The sequence below is a fragment of the Oryx dammah genome, unplaced genomic scaffold, assembly GCF_014754425.2.
Source record: "Oryx dammah isolate SB20612 unplaced genomic scaffold, SCBI_Odam_1.1 HiC_scaffold_8, whole genome shotgun sequence".
In the NCBI taxonomy this organism is placed as follows: domain Eukaryota; kingdom Metazoa; phylum Chordata; class Mammalia; order Artiodactyla; family Bovidae; genus Oryx; species Oryx dammah.
The window spans coordinates 34181166-34204048 of record NW_024070192.1 but is presented as its reverse complement, the minus strand read 5'-3'; the positions used below and the strand labels follow the sequence as shown (position 1 = coordinate 34204048).

General features: G+C 40.0%; 1 protein-coding gene across 5 annotated transcripts in view; it reads left to right on the top strand.

Annotated features, from left to right (window-relative positions):
• The window catches only part of NDEL1 (nudE neurodevelopment protein 1 like 1), a 47938-nt gene that overhangs the window by 13112 nt on the left and 11943 nt on the right, over positions 1–22883 (top strand). For 2 of the 5 annotated variants that reach the window (XM_040243390.1, XM_040243393.1), the window contains exons 1-8: positions 2630–2782; positions 9630–9703; positions 10070–10167; positions 11278–11431; positions 12304–12452; positions 14371–14507; positions 17878–18051; positions 20610–20701. In XM_040243390.1, the coding sequence (XP_040099324.1) occupies positions 9698–9703; positions 10070–10167; positions 11278–11431; positions 12304–12452; positions 14371–14507; positions 17878–18051; positions 20610–20701 (810 nt within the window). In that variant the 5' untranslated portion in view covers positions 2630–2782; positions 9630–9697. Of the gene's footprint in view, positions 1–2612; positions 2783–9629; positions 9704–10069; positions 10168–11277; positions 11432–12303; positions 12453–14370; positions 14508–17877; positions 18052–20609; positions 20702–22883 lie in introns of those variants that run through there. The other 3 variants (XM_040243391.1, XM_040243394.1, XM_040243392.1) reach the window with 2 other exon arrangements.

The window sequence follows — 22883 nt, the reverse complement described above, 5'->3', positions numbered from 1 at the left end:
TGAGTTTCTTTCTGTTTTGCAGATAAATTCATTTGTGTCATATTTCAGATTCCAGATATAAATGATATGATATGTCTCTTACTTCATTTAGTATGATAATCTCTAGGTCCATCCATGTTGCTGCAAATGGTATTATTATTTCATTCTTTTTTATGGCTGAGTAATATTCCATTGTATGTGTGCCTGCATAGATCTATACATAGATCTCTCTATATATATCCAGATTATATCTAGATATCTATCTCTACATATCTAGATATATACACCACCCCTCCTTTATCCATTCATCTATTGATAGACATTTAGGTTGTTTCCATGTCTTGACTATTGTGAACAGTGCTGTTAGGAACATAGGGGTACATAGAGGTAGGCATTAAAAAAATTATTTTTGGGGTTTTCATTGCTACAGATGGGCTTTCTCTAGCTGAAGCAAGCAGGGGCTACTCTCTAGTTGCAGTGCATGGTCTTCTTATTGCCTTGGCTTCTTTTGTGGGGCACGGCCTCTAGGGCATGAGGGCTTCAGAAGCTGCTCTGCAGCATGTAGTGCAGGGATCAGACCTGTGCCTCCTGCATTGGCAGGTGGATTCTTAACCACTGGATCACCAGGGAAGCCCCGAAGTGGGTATTTTTGAATCAAACATGGACTGGTTATTCCTTATCTTGGAAGGGGAAATTTACCATCTGGGTCCAGACTGGGTGGGAGGGGTAGTGGCCTTGGAAGATGATGCCAACACTTTCTGCAGGGCCTGGCTTGCCATTAGGTGACTCAGTGTGTTTCCTAGGACTTCAGCCAGGGACCAGAGTTGCAGCCTTTATTTTTTCCTCTTGGGGTGGGACTGGTCTGTCTTGGCAGCAGATCCATAGGAAGGCCTCCTTGCTTACTCACCTCTGGGGCTCTGCTTTCCTGGCTGGGGCTGTGCTCTGGAGGATGAGATCATAGGCTTCTGTGATGTCCCAGGTCACTGGGCGTGGACTGAGACCTGTTTGGGTTTAAACCTCAGCTCCCCTCGGCCTCAGTTTTCCAACATATAAAATGGATGTAATAATTTCAGTCTCACAAGCTGCTTGTGAGGAGATGTATGTAAAGCTTTCAGCACAGTTCTCTAGTCCAATAAATGGTAGTTATTAATAGCCCTCTTTTTTTTTTTTTTTGGCTGTGCCACATGGCATGTGGGATCTTAGTTCTCCAAGCAGGGACTGAACCCATGCCCCTCCAGTGGAAGGGCAGGGTCTTACCCACTGAACCGCCAGGAAGTCCCAATAACCCCACTTCTTTAGTGGAAGTACAGTAGTGGTTAACAGTCTGGTTTCTAGAGTTAGACAATCCAGACTAGGTGGGTTTGAACCTTAAGTCCTCTTTTTATCTAGCTGAGTGACCTTGGGCAATTTCATCTTGCTGAGTCTCGATTTCCTCTTGGTAAACTGGGAGTAATAATGGTACCTATATCATGGAGTCATTGTTAAAAATTAAGTTATGCAAGCCAAGCATTTAGCACAATTGCCAGTACATACAAATGGTAGAACAAAAGCGAACTAGTCTTATTATCATGAGCTTTTCAGAATCTAGATCACGGTGTCAGCTTTCCCACAACCCCATTAATTATTTCTTTGATTTTCACTGACTTGGATACCTCTTAGAATCTATCTTGTGCTGTTCCTGTTTATATTCATGCCCTCAAAAACATAACTGAACCTCTCAGGCTCACCTTGTTCTCACCTTGAAATCTGTCTTACAGATCACTGTGTCCAAAAACCTCATATACCCAATCCCAAGAGCACTGACACCACAGAGAATTATGTTGTACATTACACAGCAAAAAGTTCCAAATATTGTTTTTAAAACCAGTTCTATTCAAGTTTTCCCTCCCTAAGTAGATACCCATCATTCTCCCTCTGAGCTGGTTCCCCTCTCTTCTCCAAGTCTCCTGGGGGGAATATGTATAAATGAAATGGACTCCATTAGTTGGAATCCTAAGGGAATGAACACGCCCACAGATACACACTTACATAAATATACGCTTAGGTATATAAAATATACAAGTGGAAATATGTGCATTTCCTTGGTGCCCTCAACGAGTTCAATCAACAAATATTTGAACGCCCACGTTGTGCCTGGCACCAAGCTATCTTCTGGGAGACAAAAGGAATGAGGTTCCGATTTTCATGGAACTTACGTTTTTCTGGAGGAAGACAAGAAGTAGTATAAAATTTCAGCTAGCGAGATTGCTGTAAAAACAACACAGGTCTTTGTCAGAGTGATGGGGACTAGGATACGCCTGGTATTCTACGGGTGGTGGAGGTGACTCGAAGGTGAAATCTTATTATACATGGGAACACTGAAACAGTCACTTGCGGGACTCGGTTGGTGGCTGAAGATGGGGAGGCAGGTTGTCACCCACGGCGATGCCACTTTCCCGAACTCAGCCTTTTCGGGATACCGCGAAGGTCGCAAACTCACCTGCGCAGACGGCCGCCGCCTGCTTGACGTCAGCCCGTCCGGCCTGGCCCAACCCCCTGTGACGCCATTCTCCCGACAGCCCCGCCCAGGCCGCCCCCACGCTCGCGCGCATGCTCAGAACCCCGCCCCCGTGCGTCACAGAATGGCCTCGGACACCCAGGCAGCTCCTGACGTGTCGGGGAGGAGCCGGGCGCGGAGGTACGCGGAGTGGAGCTCGGGGCTGCGGACGGGAGCGGAGCTGAACGGCTGGGCGGGCCTGGCCTGGCCAGCAGAGCGGAGACGTCGGTCGAGGGGCGGCGAACATGCGCTTTTGACACATTGGAGGTGAGTCTGCGATGCGGGGCCGCTCCGGAGGGCGCCGGGCCGAGCCGACTACGCCTTAGGCCTGTCCCCGGGGAGCCTGCTAGCCCGGAGGCTGTGTCTGAGGCTGGGCCAGGCCTGGGTTCCGGGGCGGCCAGTCCAGGGGTAACTGTTCCAACCGCTCTAACTGCCCCTTCCACGCCCTGGTCCGAGGTGTGGCCCACCGGGGGCACCTGGAAGGAAGCGAGCCGGGCGGTCTCGGGAGGATCTGTCCGCGTCCGGAGGAGGGGTGAGGGGTGGCGGGGACGGAGGCCGGGACGTGGCACCGTGGGCCCCGGCGCTGGTGGCGCAAGGAGCGGCTCCGTTGAAGGTGGCAGCGGCGAGCCCAGTCCGCCCCCTCCCCCATCACTTCAGCTGGGAAGGTGGTTCGGAGCCGGGTTGGATTTTGAACTCTCGTCGCCTCTCTCCCGCGGGGGGCGAGGGCGGAAGCTGCCCACCTTGGGCTCCGGTGGCATTCTGACTGTCCGCCTTTAACTGCGGACACTTTCTGGAGTTCAGAAAAGTGTCACCAAACGGGTTCGGACTGCTTGTGCTCACCTCTTTTTTTTTTTTCCCCCCGTGTTGGTAAGCAACAAAGTAATCTTAAGTTTGCTGAGGAATTGAGGATTCTTTCAGTGCTGATAATTTCATTACGTTTCTGTAGCGCCTTCACAGAACACTCTTGCTCTCTCCTTTTTTTAACCTCGTCACCTAGTTTTAGCGGTTGTGCCTGGTTTTCATATGGCCATTTGACGGATGGGGGAATTGAGAACAGGTGGGGTGATTTCTACTGTGGACTCTCTCAACCGTGAGGGGCTTCACGTGGTTCAGGATTTACGCGATTCCTGGCTTGGAGTTCTGGTTTCTTTTAGTGGGATTTTTCTACCTTTCTCAGGTAGAAAGCAAAGTAGAAAATCTGGCTTGTTAAAAATATACCAGAAGCTAGTAGATTTATTCAAATATTTTTGAGCAGATCCACCTAGGATAAGAACTGCTACTCAGTTATAAGAGAAATTCTACGCTGGAGCTTGTTCATGGTTGCTGGCGAATTATTTTGTCGGATGAGTTGTGTTGCTTTTTATCGGTTTATGAAATAGGGCACTGGCTTTGCTAAATCATGAAGTTGGTGAAGTAAAAAACAGCATTAAGTCATGTGTTGAAGAGAATCAAGGGGAACTAAGATACCTCTCCTGAATCTTTATTAAAGTTTAAAAGATCAGAAGAAACAGCAACAACAACAAAAAACCTTTGGCTAGTCCTAGTTGCAAGTTGACCTGGCCCAGATAGAAATCTTAGGAAGCATTTGTTTTTTAGTTTTGTTTTGGCTTTTTAAATTAAATTGAAATTGGATGAGGAACACTTAAAATAAGTAGAAACCTCAGTAAAATCTTAAGAGCTTGCTTTCATGACATCGCCAAAGCTTATTTTTATTTGTATCTTAAGTCATGCTGGGATAAATTTGGTCACTGAAGCTTAAAATTACTTCTGACATAAGTTTCTGACCATTTCATGAGGTAGAAAAAGAAGTTTGGTAGTCAGGACCAAAAGGAGGACCATATTTATGACTGACTTAAGAGTTTAAAATTCTGTAATTGTCACCTTTGGGAGTAGAAGAATTTTGGTAAAAAAGTATTGATTATCTGCGGTAAGTTCCAGAATAACTCTTCCAGTCTCACTAGTTGATCCTATAACTATTAACAAGGAGGCAAAATCATGTGAAATGGATTTTCTTAGCATTGTGCAAAGAATAGTTTCTTTGTAAATATAGCATTTAAGATAGGCAGTTTTATGCACAGTTGCTAGGTATCTGAAGGTCACACACAACCCCATGTAAAAGTTGTCATCATTTTGGGATTCACACTCCATCCCCGTGAGACAGGATATTGAGGGAAGATTTGGGTAGTGGGGAAGAGTATGTAGTTATCTACCTTCATTTCAGCTTCAGGAGATTACAGATATGTCATTAAAGCATTGTTTTGGTAGCAGTGTAGTTTTCTGTATTGGCTAATTTTCTGTGGCCTAATATCTCCAGTTACATAGTTTCAAGTAACACATCTTCCTGCTCTAACTTGAAGCAAAATGAACAGATTGTCTTTATACCCCCTGAGAAGGCCTTTTGAATGTCTGTAGTGGTGGCAAATTTTTATTTGTGAAAAACCCAATTTTTGGAAAGGATAAGTCTGATGAATAAAATTAGAGTGATAAAGCTGGGTAATACCAATTAGGAAGCAGTAGAAATGAGATGTGACCACAAAGAAAGGGTTTTCTGTTTATTTTTTAATCTGGCTCTTCATGGCTGTTCCAAAAGAGATTTTAGAGATGTTTTCAGTAATGGTGGTGTAACTGAAATATGCACAGAACTTCCGGAGGTGATTAATTTTAAGGAATCATTTATTTTAAATTCTGAAGCATTGTGGTTATACTTCACAGGCCTGCAACTGAATGACCAGTTTTTAAGAATAATTTAATGAAATTTATGCTGTGTTTACTGTGTACCATACTCTGTACTTAGTACTTGCAAATATTAACTCCCTTAATCTTCTTTACAACCCTATTTTAATTATTATCCCCATTTTACAGGTGAGGGAATGGGTCACTGAGTGGTTAAGTAACTTGCTCAAGGTCGTGAGTAGAGGACACTGATTGAAATCCTGGCAGGTTGGCTCCAGAGTCTGGTCTCCTAACTGCAAGTCCAGTTAAGAGCCCAGACTGAGCTACTCCTACCACCTGTTACCCTCTTAAGTGTTTTTAATTGGCTTGTTCTGGAAAAGCTGGTCCTTTAGTAAAAGGCTTCTGGCATAGATTGTTTAAGGGACCAATAAGCGAGTTCTAAAAGTAGCCTGTTAATTAGAAAAAACGTAGTCAACATTCAGTTCATATAAGATTCAGCAAAAAAAAAAAGCAGAAGCCTGTGTGAAATAAAAACACATAAAATAATTTTGCTAGAGTCATTTGACTTTGAGCTAAGTAGTTAGACAAGGAGGGTATGAGAAATAGAACTAGATGCTCAAGAAATTTTACAGGAAGGGCTATTTAAAACCTGAGTTGCCAGGGGACACTGATGGAAAAATTGGTAGTTGTATTAATATGGCCCTATTTGAGAACCAGAAAACCAGGGACAAATGAATACCTTATAGTTCTAGATAGGAAAAGGAGTACTTCAAGGCTGTACATTGTCACCCTGCTTATTTAACTTATATGCAGAGTACATCATGAGAAACACTGGACTGGAAGAAACACATGCTGGAATCAAGATTACCGGGAGAAATATCAATAACCTCAGATATGCAGATGACACCACCCTTATGGCAGAAAGTGAAGAGGAGCTAAAAAGCCTCTTGATGAAAGTGAAAGAGGAGAGTGAAAAAGTTGGCTTAAAGCTCAACATTCAGAAAACGAAGATCATGGCATCCGGTCCCATCACCTCACGGGAAATAGATGGGGAAACAGTGTCAGACTATTTTTTGGGGCTCCAAAATCACTGCAGATGGTGATTGCAGCCATGAAATTAAAAGATGCTTACTCCTTGGAAGGAAAGTTATGACCAATCTAGATAGCATATTCAAAAGCAAAGACATTACTTTGCCAACTAAGGTCTGTCTAGTGAAGGCTATGGTTTTTCCAGTGGTCATGTATAGATGTGAGAGTTGGACTGTGAAGAAGGCTGAGTGCCAAAGAATTGCTGCTTTTGAACTGTGGTGTTGGAGAAGACTTGAGAGTCCCTTGGACTGCAAGGAGATCCAACCAGTCCATCCTAAAGGAGATCAGCCTTGGGTGTTCATTGGAAGGACTGATGCTAAAACTGAAACTCCAATACTTTGGCCACCTCATGCGAAGAGTTGACTCATTGGAAAAGACTCTGATGCTGGGAGGGATTGTGGGCAGGAGGAGAAGGGAACGACAGAGGATGAGATGGCTGGATGGCATCACTGACTCGATGGACGTGAGTCTGAGTGAACTCTGGGAGATGGTGATGAACAGGGAGGCTCGGGGTGCTGCGATTCATGGGGTCGTAAAGAGTCGGACACGACTGAGTGATTGAACTGAACTGAATTGACTGATAGTATACCCACAGGTGTAAACAGTGAGATTGCTCAGGGAACTGTTCTTAACAGTCTTCAGAATAGTAACTGCCGTAGGTCTTCTGATACTGTATAAATGGGTCAACAACTAAAAGCCTCATACAGAAAAGTCTGAAACTGGGCATGTGAATGATAACATTTGTAGATAAAAACAACTCCAACCGTATTTGTAGAAGGGTTGGCTCCACATTCAAATACATTCAAGTAAATACTAGATGGGCTTCCCTGGTGGCCGAAATGGTAAAGAGTCTGCCTGCAGTGCGGGAGATCCGGGTTCAATCCCTGGGGCGGGACAATCCCTTGGAGAAGGGCATGGCAACCCACTTCAGTATTCTTGCCTGGAAAATCCCATGGATGGAGGAGCCTCATGGGCCCCAATTCATGGGGTTGAAAAGAGTCAAGATACGACTGAGCTACTGACACACTCAAATGTTAGATGCCAAGGAAAGCATCTCGTAGTCCTTAGGGACTTCCATAAGGACACTTCCACATGGTCACGAGAATCAAATGCTGCATGCTAACAGAGGGAATGCTGGAAACTTTCAAGTATCCTACCCGTGAATAAAATGTTGATATGCCGAAGTAGCATCAGTTCTCACCTTCAGAAAGGCATATATGTAACCCAGAGAAAGTCCAAAGCATGACAACAAAAATATTTAAGGGACTGAGATGGCTATCAAGTGAACATAAAGCTAAGAAGACATCTGGACTGAGTGACTCTGGGCGCAATGGACTAGGCTTCATCTTGGGTGGTTTCTTCTTTGCAGTCCTGGGTTGGAGCCACTGTTTCTTGCACCCTGTGCTGTCCAGTTCTTGGGTTTCTCTCTCCTTTTGTAGCTCTCTAACCCTCCTGAGGTGTTTTATGAGAAAAAAGTAGTTCTCTTCTTTCCTGAATTATGTTTCCTCTAGGTGCCATAGGTCCTTGGATTTTCTTACTTATGCTGCTACTATCTTTTCTCATTTGTTTGGTGGTTCTTGGTTGTCCATATATATTTAAGAATTTAGGGCTGGGGGACTTCCCTGTTGGTCCAGTGGCTAATACTCTGCACTTCCAGTGCAGGGAGCCCAGAAATTTCGATCCCTGTGTTGGGAACTGGATCTCACATGCTGCAACTAAGATTGAAGATCCTGCAGGCTGCAATTAAGACCCAAACGAAGATTTAAAAAAAAAGAATTAAGGGCTAGACAATGATTATTTTAGGTAGCTAGTGTGCAGGGTGTCTCTAAGGTTCTTCCCAGTAAGCTCCATCAGCTCCCTATTCTGTGATGTGGAGCTTATATTGAGCTTTATAAGTGGCTGTGAATGCGGCTTGGCATGCCTCAGACTGATAATTTTGTCTAGCTGAGAATGGTAGGTTTTATAATCCTGGTATAATACATGGTGGTGTGTTGTGAGGTAGAAATAAACTACCCTCACATTTCTGAAATAGGAATTTCAATATTAATAAAGGAAAGCAGTACTTTGGGAGCAAAGAGGGAATAATTTTAAAAGATTAAGTCAGATTCAGATATCGAATTTCTGCTGTGTTTCATGTTTCTTGTAATGCAGAAGGGATTTATAAGTAAAACACAGGTCCTGCCTTCTCAGAAACTCTTTGCGACCCCATGGACTGCAGCACACCAGGCTTCCCCGTCTCCCGGAGTTTGCTCGAACTCATGTCCATTGAATCGGAGATGCCGTCCAACCATCTCATTGTCTGTTGCCTCTTTCTCCTGCCCTCTTTCCCAGCATCAGGGTCTTTTATTTAAGTTAATTGGAAGATTGACCAACATGCCAAAAGTAGTAATGGACATTGTGGTCGGGAAAGACTTAACTAAAACCAGTTTGAAAAAACTGCAGTAGGCTGCAAAGGCATTACACTGAATGTATATAGTTACATTTTAATTTTATTCAACTAAAAGCCATTCTTCTCTTTTGTATACCTCCTCAAGTTGAAGTTGTGTATGTGCTCTTGTCTGTGTCTTTTCTAAACATTCATGAGTAGTGGGTTGTGCTGGATGAATTCTACATTCTCTACAACTCCCAAGTTGTATTAATTTACTTTTAAAGCTGGCCTTCAATTCTCACTACCCATTTTGGATTAGGTTGAATCAATTTTGGTTTAATTTAATAAATATTATTGAGTATCAGCTATAGTTTAGACAGTGTGCTGGAGTTGAAATCAGTAAGAATAATACACAGCCTAACAGGGGACACAGTTATAAGCAAATGTATTACTATGTGTTAAGTGTATTCATGTAATCTTATGCGTAGAGGTAGCCAAGATGCTGGGAGATTTTGGTGCTGTATTGGGGAGGACAGGAAATGCTTTCTGGAAAAGATGACAGCTGGCTTTTAAAGGATAAATAGGAGCTTTCCAAGTGCACAAGGAAGGAGAGCCATTCCAGGTAGGAAAAATATCCAGACAGAAGCAGAATGGTGCATTAGGACAGTTTTGAACAGTATTGCTGGAATATAAAGTAGAGGAAGTAAGACTGAATCACTTTGGCGTGAATCTGGGACAAGCCTAGTGTCTTTGGTATTCTATTTGGCCTGACAATCAATTGGGAATTTTAAGTAGTCAGTCCAAATACAGGGTTAATAACTAAGCAAATACTTTTTCACCCACTCTGAATGCGTTGGAAGAAGAACCGAGATGAAACAACATTGAAATTTGAGGATTAGTGGACTTTAATGGAGGAAGCTTGGGACTTAACTTTTAGAAATGTAATTATTTAAATTATTGGGAATGTGCTTGATCTCCTGGCAGAGTCACCTGGCATAAAATGTTTCAAGCAGGTGTTTTGAAGCAGTTGTATCAGTACAACAGAGAAGGACATGCAGGTAATAGCAGCTTTGATAATAAAATTGTTTTCTGTCACCTGATTCCCAGAAGATCAGTTAGCGGTAAACCAGCTGCAGGCGGATCTGTGGGGCCAATGCCAAAACCTAGTGCTGTCACCAAAAGTGCTTTACCTGGCTTCCGTGACCTTGTTTGTCTCCTCTCCTGAGCCTGTCCATGATGTTGGTGGTCCCTGCAAGTGGGGCAGCCAAGTGATTTATGTGACTGAGTTTATAGAGTGTTAACCCCTCAGAGTCTTTCATGTTTGACTCCCTCCAGAATGCTGCAGATTGAGTGTTGTCCCAGGTTTTATCTTTTTACTAAGATTCCTCTGTTCTCAATTTATTTTCCTCTTTAACATTTCTCAGGCTTTCTTGATCATGGATGGTGAAGATATACCAGATTTTTCAAGTTTAAAGGAGGAAACTGCTTATTGGAAGGAACTTTCCTTGAAGTATAAACAAAGGTAATGCCAGAAAGCATCCTAGAAGTAGAAGAGGGATTTGGAATACATAATCTCTAACTTTTTGCTCTTTTTTCTTTTGTTTTAACAAAGCTAAATTTAGAGTTTCCAGTATAGGATTAGGATTCTAGAAATAGTCATTACAAAATAACATTGCTTGTATTTAAGATAAAGTGCCATAAAACCTTACATTACTTGAATTATTAAAATAGTAAGAAAACAGTATCATTTATGATTTCTTCTGATAGCTTACCTCCTTTTAGAAAGCTTATTGCTCTTGGCTATCTTTGGCTTGCTGGGTGTACACTGATTCTGCCTCATGTTTTTGGTCTTTTGGAGAGTCTAATAAGCTCTCTGGGACTCCATAGGGCAGACTCTGTTTGGGCAGGTGTTATCAGTGTCTGGAGCCAACAAAGCTTTGAGGGAGGGACAAGAGTTTCGGGGGTATATGGAGTATTTTAGAAAATCTCGATTATTTCAGTTACTTGAGAGAACTTTTAGGTAACCTTTTAAGTAATAAAACTTAAATTTCTTTTTAAAATGAAATCTTTTTAAACTATGTATACATCTTCCTACTTTGGTTAGCAGTTTACTAAGACTTATTAAACCTTTTATTGCTATTTCGTTATTGCTGAAGCCAGTTACTGTATCATGCTAGTTATATGGAAGGTGTGTCTATGGCAAGACTTCATAGTCCTTTTTTTGTGCCATAGATAACCTTTTCAGGCTGGGAAAATCTATGGAACCCTTCTCAGAATAACATTTTTAGTGCATAAAATTAAATAGAATTACAGAGGAAACCAATTATATTGGAAAAAACACATCTAAATGTTAAAACTGATTTGTGGATAGTCATATGTGCTTCTTTGTCAATATGTTAAATAAGACAGGGGTGAGTGTATAAAATGTGAATCCTTTTATGGCTTATAACTTATTTCATTGAACCCTGAATATATAGAGTAAGAGATGCAAAACAGATTGCCTTTATTGTTTAGTATATTTTATGGTAGCATAACACTCAGGTGAAAATTTTTGAATTGATATAAAATCATCTTCAGGACGATCCTTACAGTTTCTACTATAACTGATCTTTCCCACTTTGTTTCTGACTAGCTTCCAGGAAGCTCGGGATGAGCTAGTTGAATTCCAGGAAGGAAGCAGAGAATTAGAGGCAGAGTTGGAGGCACAATTAGTACAGGCTGAACAGAGAAATAGAGACTTGCAAGCTGATAACCAAAGACTGAAGTATGAAGTAGAAGCATTGAAGGTAATTGTGGCAGTATAAGCTGGTGTCTTTTTGGCTGGGTTTTGTTAAAGTGAGAAATACATTCTTATAGGTAGAGCTTAAGAGCAGCAGGCAACATAAACATGTAAAAAGGCCTAAAGTGAATTTTTGACATAAACTGTTTTTGTGGAACCAAGGCAAAGGTGTTTTAGAGTTCAGAAATTCACTTCAAAACTCTGTAGCTGTCAATTTTTTTTAGCTATAATGTTCCTAGCTCTATGATATTATGTTGTAGTTCTATAATTTTCAAAAACTGCCTGGAAAAAAGAGGCTGTCTGACTGTTATGATAGAGTGCCTCATTATGTAGTACTTTAAAATTATCTTTGTATAACACATACATTTATTTCATTATCGTTTATGGTCACTTTAGTTTTGGAGTTTAATTTTTAAAAATTCTCTTCTAACAAGGAATTTTCAGGAGTAGAAAGGTTAACCTCTCTTGCTGTTGTTCATCACATGCCTAAGTGGTGTTCCTGTGTCTGGGTAGGGGGTAGGTTTAGAGAAGGCAGGCAAGGTGTAAGAAATTTGAGCTCTGTCACTCATCTGCTTTGTGTTTACCCTGGGCTGCATTCAGCCTGAGAACCCAGAAGTTATTAAGGCAACAATTTTACTATTTTACCTCTTTTCAGAGAGATCATTAAGAGAAGTGATTGACTAATATTATATGAATTAAAGCACTGGGAATGAATGTGTCATTTTAACATTGTAAAAAGGAGAAAAGAGTACTATCAGATTGTGGGTGAATTTTTTGGATCCTTCCGCAACCTGCCTCTTATTTGGGTTACTTGCTTTATTAAAGAAAACTATATGCTAATGATGCGTTCTTTCCTTCCTATAATACCCACTCCTTCAGGAGAAGTTAGAACATCAGTATGCACAGAGCTACAAGCAGGTCTCAGTATTAGAAGATGATTTAAGTCAGACTCGGGCCATTAAGGAGCAGTTACATAAGTATGTAAGAGAGCTGGAACAGGCCAATGATGACCTGGAGCGAGCAAAAAGGTAAGTGAATGATGTGCATATTGTTAGAATAACTGAAGTTGGCAATCTGTGATTAAAAAGTTATTTTAGATTAAACCAGTTACCTAAATCTTAGTCCCAGAACAATTCCTTTTGGTATTTCAAGTCACCTGTAAGTCCTCACGTTGAAACTTGCCCCAAATCCTTATCTCCCTAGATAATGCCCTTCGAAGCTTTTCTTTCCCTTTTTCCTTCTTTCATTTACCATTGTGGATCCTGTTGGTTTTTCTTTAAAAGGTCTCATTCATTCCTCCGTCTTCCCTCTGTGTTCTCAATACTATGATACTTTTTGAAGGTCCTCATTTTGTATACCTGAATCCTGCAGTTATTTCCTAACTGATCTGTCCTTAAGTTTTCACTCCTTTTCTCTTCTGTTTTAATACTTACCAATGAATTTTCTTGAAACAATGCTTCTGTTACGATTTTGCTGAACAGCCTATAGCTACTTTGCCAAGATTTCATATATCTATCATTGTTTCTTAACCATCCCAAATGTAATTTGTATTACTTTACAGTCATTGTCTGAGATTTCTTTCCTTAATATTTGAGTAACTCTGAAATGCTTGGCATGATGCTAGAGTTGAGGATACAAAGATAAGCTTGCCACTGCCCTTGGGCATGATAGGTTTGGACAGTCCATGTGATAGCACTGGTATTAATACAAAGAATGTACAAGCTGCTCCAGGGAATAGAGAAGGGAGCCGCTCAACTACTCTTAGTAACTGGGGAAGCTGGGTCTGCAAGGAGTAGATGTTAACTGATGAAGAGAGAGATTCAAAGGCAGAGAGGCAGGAAAAGAGCATGAGGTGTTTAAATATTTTACTTCAGCTGAAGTGCATAAAGACAGTTTGGCTGAACAAGATAAGACTGAAAGGTGTTTGGGGCAAGGTTGCGGAGAACCTTGTGCTTGGCTATGTTTGAAAGTCATTCTGTAAGCAAAGGGGCACTCTAAAGAGTTTTTTAAACAAAGGAGTGTTATCAGATTGTGATTTGAAAAATATTACTGAGAAATTAGAAGTAGGAAGGAGAAGATGTGAAGACCATTTTGGAGTAACCCAGATGATGTTTTGATTTGTTAGTGGCTCAGTTGTGTCTGACTTTGTGACGCCATGGACTGTAGCCCGCGAGGCTCCTCTGTCCATGGGACTCTCCAGGCAGGAATACTGGAGTGGGTAGGCTTTCCCTTCTCTGGGGATCTTCCCAACCCAGGGATCGAACCTGGGTCTTCTGCATTACAGGCAAATTCTTTACTGTCTGAGCCACCAGGAATGGGTGAAGAATTAAGCCTGGGGTAAAAGATTGGAGCTGAGAGACAGTTGACAGGACTTGGGAAAATTGGACATGGCATTGAGAGTTCTAACTTGAGGTTAGGAAATTTTAATTCTGTAGCCAGATAGCACATAGTGGATGGAGGGCACATAGTAGGTACCTGTCAGTGTTTGCTGAATAAATGAGAAATGCAGGAAGAAGAAAAGGGTTGATAGGAAGAAAGTATGTGGATGGGGACCTGGGACTGTGTTTTAAACAAATTCTTAGTACATTTTTACATATTCTTACATACTCTGAAATTGCTGAACAGTTTTCTTCCTGAAAATGTGTAAACTTCATTGAAACATGTTTAAAATCCAGTGGGGAGATATAACTTGTATAATAAGTAGCCTGTCTTTAAGAAACTTGAAGGACTTTAGATAGGAATGTAAAAGAAAAGAATATATTGAATGGCCAAATGATAATAGAGACAGTAAATGCACCAGAGGTCAGAAGGGGTGAGATCATTTTCTTTCAGCTGGGCCAGGCTTTCTAGGTCAGGAAATAGCACTAGATAAACTGACTGTTTCCTTTTGTAGTAGCTAGTTGCACATTATTTGTTTAATTCTTGGACTCTAATTTTTTTTTTTAGGGCAACAATAGTTTCACTGGAAGACTTTGAACAAAGGCTAAATCAAGCCATTGAACGAAATGCATTTTTAGAAAGTGAACTTGATGAAAAGGAATCTTTGTTGGTCTCTGTGCAGAGGTTAAAGGATGAAGCAAGAGGTAAAATCTATAACTTAAAAAATATTTATTACTTACTGTCCCTAAGCCAGAGTGCTAAGCTTGCTTCAGGATCAACTTTTTAAAGCTGTTCATTTGTATGCTTTGGTCAGACACTATGCCACGTACTTTTAGTCTGTTAACTTAATAGCTATATCATCAACTCTAGGAGGTAGGTATTATTATACCCATTTTATAGGTTAGAAGACCGAGCCACAGTAAGTTTGGGTTCTGTCCAAGGTCTTCTAGCTTGTCAGTTGGGATTCAGACCTGGTCTGTTTCCCAAAGTCTTAATCATCACCACTGTGCAGATACTGCTTGCTTTATTTGGATTTTTTCCTTTTCCTTGTACCTAAATAATTTTGTGTTAGGCACATAATAGCATTATATATCGGAGAAGGCAATGGCACCCCACTCCAGTACTCTTGCCTGGAAAATCCCATGGATGGAGGAGCCTGGTAGGCTGCAGTCCTTGGGGTCGCTAAGAGTCGGACATGACTGAGCGACTTCACTTTCACTTTTCACTTTCATGCACTGGAGAAGGAAATGGCAACCCACTCCAGCATTCTTGCCTGGAGAATTCCAGGGACGGGGGAGCCTGGTGGGCTGCCGTCTGTGGGGTCACAGAGTCGGACACGACTGAAGCGACTTAGCAGAAGCAGCATTATATATGTGTGCATATTGCAGTATCAGTTCAGTTTAGCTCAGTTGTGTCCAACTCCTCACAACGCCATGGATTGCAGCACTCCAGGCTTCCCTGTCCATCACCAACTCCTGTAGCTTACTCAGACTCATGTCCATTGAGTCGGTGATGCCATCCAACCATCTCATCCTCTGTCATCCCCTTCTCCCGCCTTCAATCTTTCCCAGCATTAGGGTCTTTTCCAGTGAGTCAGTTCTTTGCATCAGGTGGCCAAAGTATTGGAGATAACCGTCCAATGAATATTCAGGACTGATTTCCTTTAGGATGGACTGGTTGGATCTCCTTGCAGTCCAAAGGACTCTCAAGAGTCTTCTCTAACACCACAGTTCAAAAGCATCAATTCTTCGGTGTATATTGCATTATACATGTGTATAATACATATAGTGAATGTATACTTTATTTTAAAATTTTCCTTCCCTCCCTCTTTTTTTCTTTTATGCATGTTAGAATACAGAGCATTGTAAAGAAGAAACTAAAAGTCACTGTTAATCTCTTTACCTTGACAGAATTCACCAAGAGTTTGGTGTCTTTCCAGTCTTCTTATAACTATACATAAGCATACCTGTTTGTTTTTTTTCTTTATATAATTGAACCATGTTTTTTTTTTTTCACTCCTTAATAGGTCCTTTGTTATTGGAAGTTACATTTTTGCTATACATAGTGCTGTAAATAGAGTCCTTGTACATAATATTTGGGGGTATCTTTGATTTTCTCAGACTAGATTCTTAGAAATAGCAAAGAATATAAGTGTCTTTAATGGTTATAACAGATGCTCCTAAATTACTTTTTTAGGTACCTTTACTTTGGTAGTGATTGAGAGGCCTCTCAGTCGTCCTCACACTGTTCACTAGTATTGTGAATACTGTTTACTAGCATTGTAAATTTAAAAATTATTTAAAAATCTGTTTGAAAATCGATGTTATATTGTTTTTATTTATTTTTAAATTAAAAAAAATTTTTGGTTGTGCTGTCTTAGTTCCCTAACCAGGGAATGAACCCCAGCCCTTGATGGTGAAAATGAGGAGTCCTAACAACTGGACTACCAGGGAATTCCCAATATCACATTGTTTGGTTTGTTTTTTTTAAGTTTTAAAAATTGTATTTATTGTTTTAAACTTTTTATTTTGTACTGAGGTTTAGCTAAATAACAATGTGACAGTTTCAGATGAACAGCAAAGGGACTCAGCCTATATAATACATATATCCATTCTCCCCCAAACCGGTCTCCCATCCAGGCTGTCACATAACACTGAGCAAAGTTCCATGTACTCTACAGTAGGTTATTGCTGATTATCCTTTTAAAATATATCAGTGTGTACATGTCCATCTCAAACTTCTTATCTAATATCACCTTGCTTTTAATTTGTAGTTTTTTGGTTGGTACTTGTGAAAACTTTTGTCTGTTTATTGGGTCTTTTAAAAATTGTTTTTTCAGGAATTCTCTTGTAGTCCAGTGGTTAGGACTCAGGTCTCACTGCTAGAGGGCTAGGTTTGATCCCAGGTCAGGGAACTAAGATCCCACAAACTGTGCAGCCAACAAAATTTTTTTTAATGACTTCCTTTTTTGGGGGCCTTTATTCATTTGAAGAAATTCTCAAAATTTATATAATGTATAAAATATTAACTTTATCCTATTCTAAAATTTACAATTGTGGTTAAAAGTAACATAAAATTTATCATCTTAATGATTTTTAAGGGTACAAGTCAGTAATGTTAACTATATTCACATTGTTTTGTAGACCTCTAGAATTTTTTCATCTTGTAGTATTGAAACTCTTTGCCTGTTGGACAACAAATCCCCATTTCTCCCTTCCTGAGCCCTGACAACTGCAGTTCTACTTTCTGTTGTTATGTGCGACTACAGTAGTCCCCTCTTATCTATGGTTTTGCTTTCCACGGTTTCAGTAACCCATGGTCAGCTGCAGTCTGCCAATATTAAGTGGAAAATTCCAGAAATAAGCAATTCATTAACTTTTAAATTGTGCATCATTCTGAGTAACAGGGCAATGTTTTTTGCTGTCTTGTTTAGTGAATCATCTGCTGGGGGTCTTGGAACATACTCTCCTCAGATAAGGGAGAACTGCTACATTTTAGATGCCTTATATATGTGGAATCATACAGTTAGCAAGTATTCTTGCTATTGATCAGTTGCATTACAGGAAAAGAGAACATTAATTTTGGGTTAAAAATTAAATATTTGAAAACCAGAAAGCAGTTTGCAACTACTTTGACTACTTCCTTTCTAAAACAAAATATTTCATAGGAAAATGAGTAAAAGAATGTTAACCCATTAAAAATGACAAAATTGCTCTTCATGGATCTTGTAATAATCCCCAAACTACATCATCATTTCAAAATAAATGCAAATAAGTTGGTAAAGAATATTTATATTTGTGTCGTAACTGTTGACTGTGTGTTCTGCTTCAGACTCTGCCTTATTTTTGCATAAAGGCAGAATAATTGTTACATTTATAGCATTTTAAAATTCTAAATGACCATTTAGACAGTAGGGTTGTCATTTTTATTCCCTTGGAAGTAAAAACTATTAAATATGAAAATCATTTTTGAGAAGTAATTTAGGAAGAATGTCTTTATGGCATCTCAGATGTAACTTTCCTTGATGTATTTGCTCCCTCTAGTGAATATTGCTACCTTTGCAACATTTTACAGATTTAAGGCAAGAACTAGCTGTTCGGGAAAGACAACAGGAAGTAACTAGAAAATCAGCTCCCAGTTCTCCAACGCTGGACTGCGAAAAGATGGATTCTGCTGTCCAAGCATCACTTTCTTTGCCAGCTACCCCTGTTGGCAAAGGAACGGAGAACAGTTTTCCTTCACCGAAAGGTTTGTAATGTCTTTTCTTTCTGAACCTATGGCTGATTATCAACTAAGAGGCTTTGCTGATGAAGCAGGGGTTTCTAAGGTTTAAGCAGTCTTTAGTTTAAAGGTTGGTTTAGTCTAGCTGTACGTGAAACAGAAGGAATTGTTCTCCTAAACCACTCACTCATACATAGGAAACAGTGAAGTGAGAGCTACATTTGAGACAAGAACAGCTTAATAAATTGAAATTTTAAGAAGTTGAAGATCTTAAGGAAATTCGATTTTATTATAGCAGTAACACATGTTCATGTAGAAAAATATAAAAATATAAACGAGAAAAAATTCATCTGCAGTCTTAGTGCTTAAAGTCAACTATTATTAACACAATTTTTTTCTGTTGTGTGTACTTTTTTGTGTTTATGCCACTTTGTTACAAGTTTTGGGATCATATTTAAATGCAGTTTTATTTCTAGCCCCTGCCACTGAACATATCATGGGAGACTAGAAGCCTTTATACATGAAAAGTACAGGGACTCATTGAGTTACATTCAGGCTCATCTAAGTTGGCTTGGATGGGCATGTCCATTCTATGACATACCTCAGTAGCTGCTGTATTCATAGGTGACATACTATTCATAGCTGAATAGTGCCTAAAAAATATTCCTTTTGCCATCAGTCAAGGTGTTTTTTAAAATCCAGATAAGCAAAAAAATGATTAAGTAGCCACTAGATAGAATGTTAAGAATGGAACCCTGAAACTCTTAATTGAGATTTATTTAGTTGTTGCAGCTTGCAGATCATATTTCAGCTACTTGACTCTCTTGTACTTTCTTCTTACCCTTTTTTAAAATACAGGATTTTATCTTTCAGAATGCTATGAAGTAATTTCAGTTAGTACAGTTAGCCCTCCGTTTATCTCCGTATTTGTGCTACCTAATACAGTAGCCACTCAAATGTGACTATTTAAATTTTTATTAATTAAAATGAATTAAAATTTTAAACAGTTTATAGTTGTGTTGGCCATACTTCAAGTGCTCAGAAGCCCTTGAATAGATAATTCACCCTTTTTTGGTCTTTTTATGAGAGTGAGGTGAGGTAAGGCATGTAAAAGTTCTATGTAATTTTGTTGCTGATTGCAGCAGTATGTGCCGAGTTTGCTGCTGAGAATACAGAGTAAGCAGTATGTAAATTACAGCAGGCATCAGAAGCTGTCATTTTTCAGAATGGCTGCTTGTATATTTGAGGACCTTAGAATTAGTGGCATATGAGAATTAACATTTAAGATCTGGTTTTTTTTTAAAATGTTACTAATTAGAATTATGCAGATAAGTTCTGAAAATTCTTCAGCTAAGCACTAATTGGAATTATCTGGAGCCTCATGGGGGTGTCAATAGAACACAGAGCTTGCTCTGGCACAGAAGGAAGATGTGTCAAGCCTAAGGCAAGAATATTTGTCCAGAGAGACACATTTTTAGATTGGAATTGATGGCATGAACTTTTGCTGGCCTAAAAGCTGCTGTTTCACTGCAAGGAAGTTGGCACACAGACAGTGAGAAGCCGACGGTTAGAGAAATCAGTGGCAGGATTGAAGAGCTGATCTCTATGAAGTGGTCTGGCTGTAATTGGATTTTATTGTTAAGATGCCTGTTTCCGAAAACCATTTAAAACGACTTTCCATAAAAGTACAGATTTAATAATACTGAAAATATAAAATTCGAGTAGAATAGGAAGAACAAGATCCAGAAATCCCTGCCAAGGAAAGTATAGCACTTTGTATCACATTGGGCACGTGTTAGGTGCCATGTATTACTCAGGATGCAGGGAGGGAGGGTGGTTAGACAAAGTTGTGACCTTGGGGACTTCCGTGGCAGTCCAGTGACTGAGACTCTGTGCTTCCACTGTAGAAGTGCAGGTTTAATCTCTGGTTGGGGCAGTTTCATGTACTGCATAGTGTGGCCAAAAATAAATAAATGTCACATGGGGAAACACATATAAGAGAAAGGATGGGTATCTGTATATCTATACCCAGCAAGATTACAAGTGCTCTTGCAGGCTGATTAAAGAAAAGACAACCCAGCAGGAAAAAGTGCAGAAGATAAAACAGATGACAACCAAAAAAAGAGACTTAAATGACTCTTGGATTAAGGAGACAAAAGTTAAAGTGACTATCAAGTTGGGCACACAAAAAAAAGATGTCTGATATTATTGAGAGTGCTACCATACGGACTGCTAATATTGACACAACCTAGGGAGCATTTTAGTAGACTGTTAAGGTGAAAATTTGGGCATGTCCTCTGACTCAGCAGTTCTATTTTTAGGAACCTTTTCTCTAGAAATACTTGTCTAGATATTTTAAGGTTATATGTCCATTTAGCATTGTTTATAATGAAAAATTGGATATAACCTAAATATCCTTTGGAAAATGGTTAAACGTATTTGTGGTATCTCCACTTTATACTATATCCACAGCTTAGAGTATTATATTGATTTTTCATTGAGTGTATACTGCTTTGTAAACTGAAACAAAACCCAAATGTAAAGGGAATTGCCAGAGTAATCACTCGCCTTTTACCTTTCTCTAGCTATACCAAACGGTTTTGGTACCAGTCCACTGACTCCTTCAGCTAGGATATCAGCACTGAACATCGTGGGGGATCTCTTACGGAAAGTAGGGGTAAGCATTTCATTATTTATCACTAGGTGTTTCAACTGCCAAGGTACTGAATTGTTTCTTACCTTGAAGTGAGGGTGAGATAAAGGCTATAATTAAGCTAAGAAGCAAGAACATCCATTGACCACCTGAGACTGGTTCAGATAACACCTCTGGGCTCAGCCTTTCCAGTGTCTCTGCAGAAGGTCGAGGTACAGAACTCCCAAGTCCCTGCTGGGCCTTTGTCATGCTCCCCCTGGCTGTCTCTGAAGCATTGACTCCTCCCACACTCTCTGAAGGCCTGCTGTGTGTCTTATCCCTCCCTCTCGTCCTGCTCTGTGCTTTGCCTGCTGTCCTCCTGATCATCTCCTGGCTTTCTCTTCAGAGGACTCTGCATTGGCTCATGGCATGACTTTTCTGCTCTTGGTCACCACCTTACTGCTGCCTGGCCATCTCCACTCGAGTGCCATCTCCTTGGCTCTAACCTTGCGTTCCAGAACATTTCGGCTTTTGGCATATTAAACTTGGTTTTCTACTTAGTTTTTTACATTGTATAATATCTACTCTTTGACCTCATTGAGAGTAGTACTTTGTTGTGATTTTTTTTTAAGTCATCTCTTGCTTTCACTTGGTTCCTACTTATCCATGATCCATGGGTCACTTTCTCTGTCACTCTGGACTCCTGGTCTCTTTGGTCATAGGGGAGACCTGCAGGTTGCATTAGTTGAGCAACTGGACTTCTTTCTTGTATCAAGATCATTGGAAACATTTATGTAACCTGCTAGATTTTTAAGCCAGTATAAACTTAGAATTTCTATCTTTAGTCAGTTTCCTGGTTTCCTCAGTGACTTATTTCTGTGATCAATAGTCTACCCCTGAAAGTTCCAATTCTCCACTGCCCTTTCACGTACGTGTGTGTGTGTGTGTGAGACTCCGAAGAAAGCAGAAATTATATACTACTTTATATAAAGAAGACATGGGAGGCCAATTTCTTGGTAATTTTTGTAGCTTTATTTAAAGTCTGTCCCTTCTTGAACTCTCCATTAGTAGTGCTGAAAATTAGTCAATAGCACTACAATATTATGCCCACCTGTGTGTTATTTCCTGCAGGATTATGGAGGAGCAGCTAGGCTCTAGGGCCATTTTACTTACAGTACTCAACAGATGTTTCAGGCGTTTTGTTCTTTACCTGTTATTTTACTCAGAAGCATATTATTAATAGATTTTTTTCTTGTGTGTGTGTCAGAGCTGACATGTATGTCTTTTTGACATTTTTTAAAATTGGCCATCTTTTTATTTTCACTGCAAAACAATTTTTACCAAACCACAATAAAAAGAAAGCTCTTGAAATCCTGTCATTTCAACAGATTAAGCCATTTTCATTTTTAAAAATTGCACTCAGCCTTTGTATGCATATATAACTTGTGTATCAGTGGATATTTTTGTTCATGGTTCTTAGCATTTCTGATTATTATTATTTTTTTTTCACTGTGGAGAGAAGAAACATACACTTTCTTTGCTGTATGTTGTATCTTCTGGCTTATTCACACTGTTTGCTGAGTGCTCTGATGTGCTTCTAGGGTGGCAGCATGCTGTCATCCTCGAATTTCTCTTCATTATACTTGTAGGTTAGTTCTGCCTATTTATTCGTGGACCTCTGTTGTCATCTTTCTTTTGTTCCCTGTTTTGCTTTAGTACCTTAAGTAATTTATTCATAAATGGTGCATGAAAGTTGAACTCGGAGTCCTTGCATTGTTTACCCGTTCAGCAGACAGTTTGTCTTTTAGGGTGTCATTAGAATTTCTGCCATTCTCCACCAGCCCCTGCGTACTTTTATGAATGTTTCATCCCCTACTTCTTTGCCCTGTTTTGCCACTGACTTCACCTGGGAGCCCCGTCCCCTCTGACATCCTCTTCCACTGAGAAATCAAGGCTGTCTATTTACGCTTTGTTTTCTTCACTTTACTTCTTTTAGTACTCTCCTCACTACCTCTGTTCTTCCTTTGTGTCTCAGTGGTGAAAGTATCACATTCCTGCTCACGGCTAATTTTGTCCCTCTGTGCTTTGCATCTCATTGCCTTGTCATCTTTATATCTCCTGTATCTTCAGCCTTTTACTATATATTTTAATATTTATGTGCAATGTTTATGTATACCATATTATGTAATATAAATATATATTTCAGTTCAGTTGCTCAGTGGTGTCC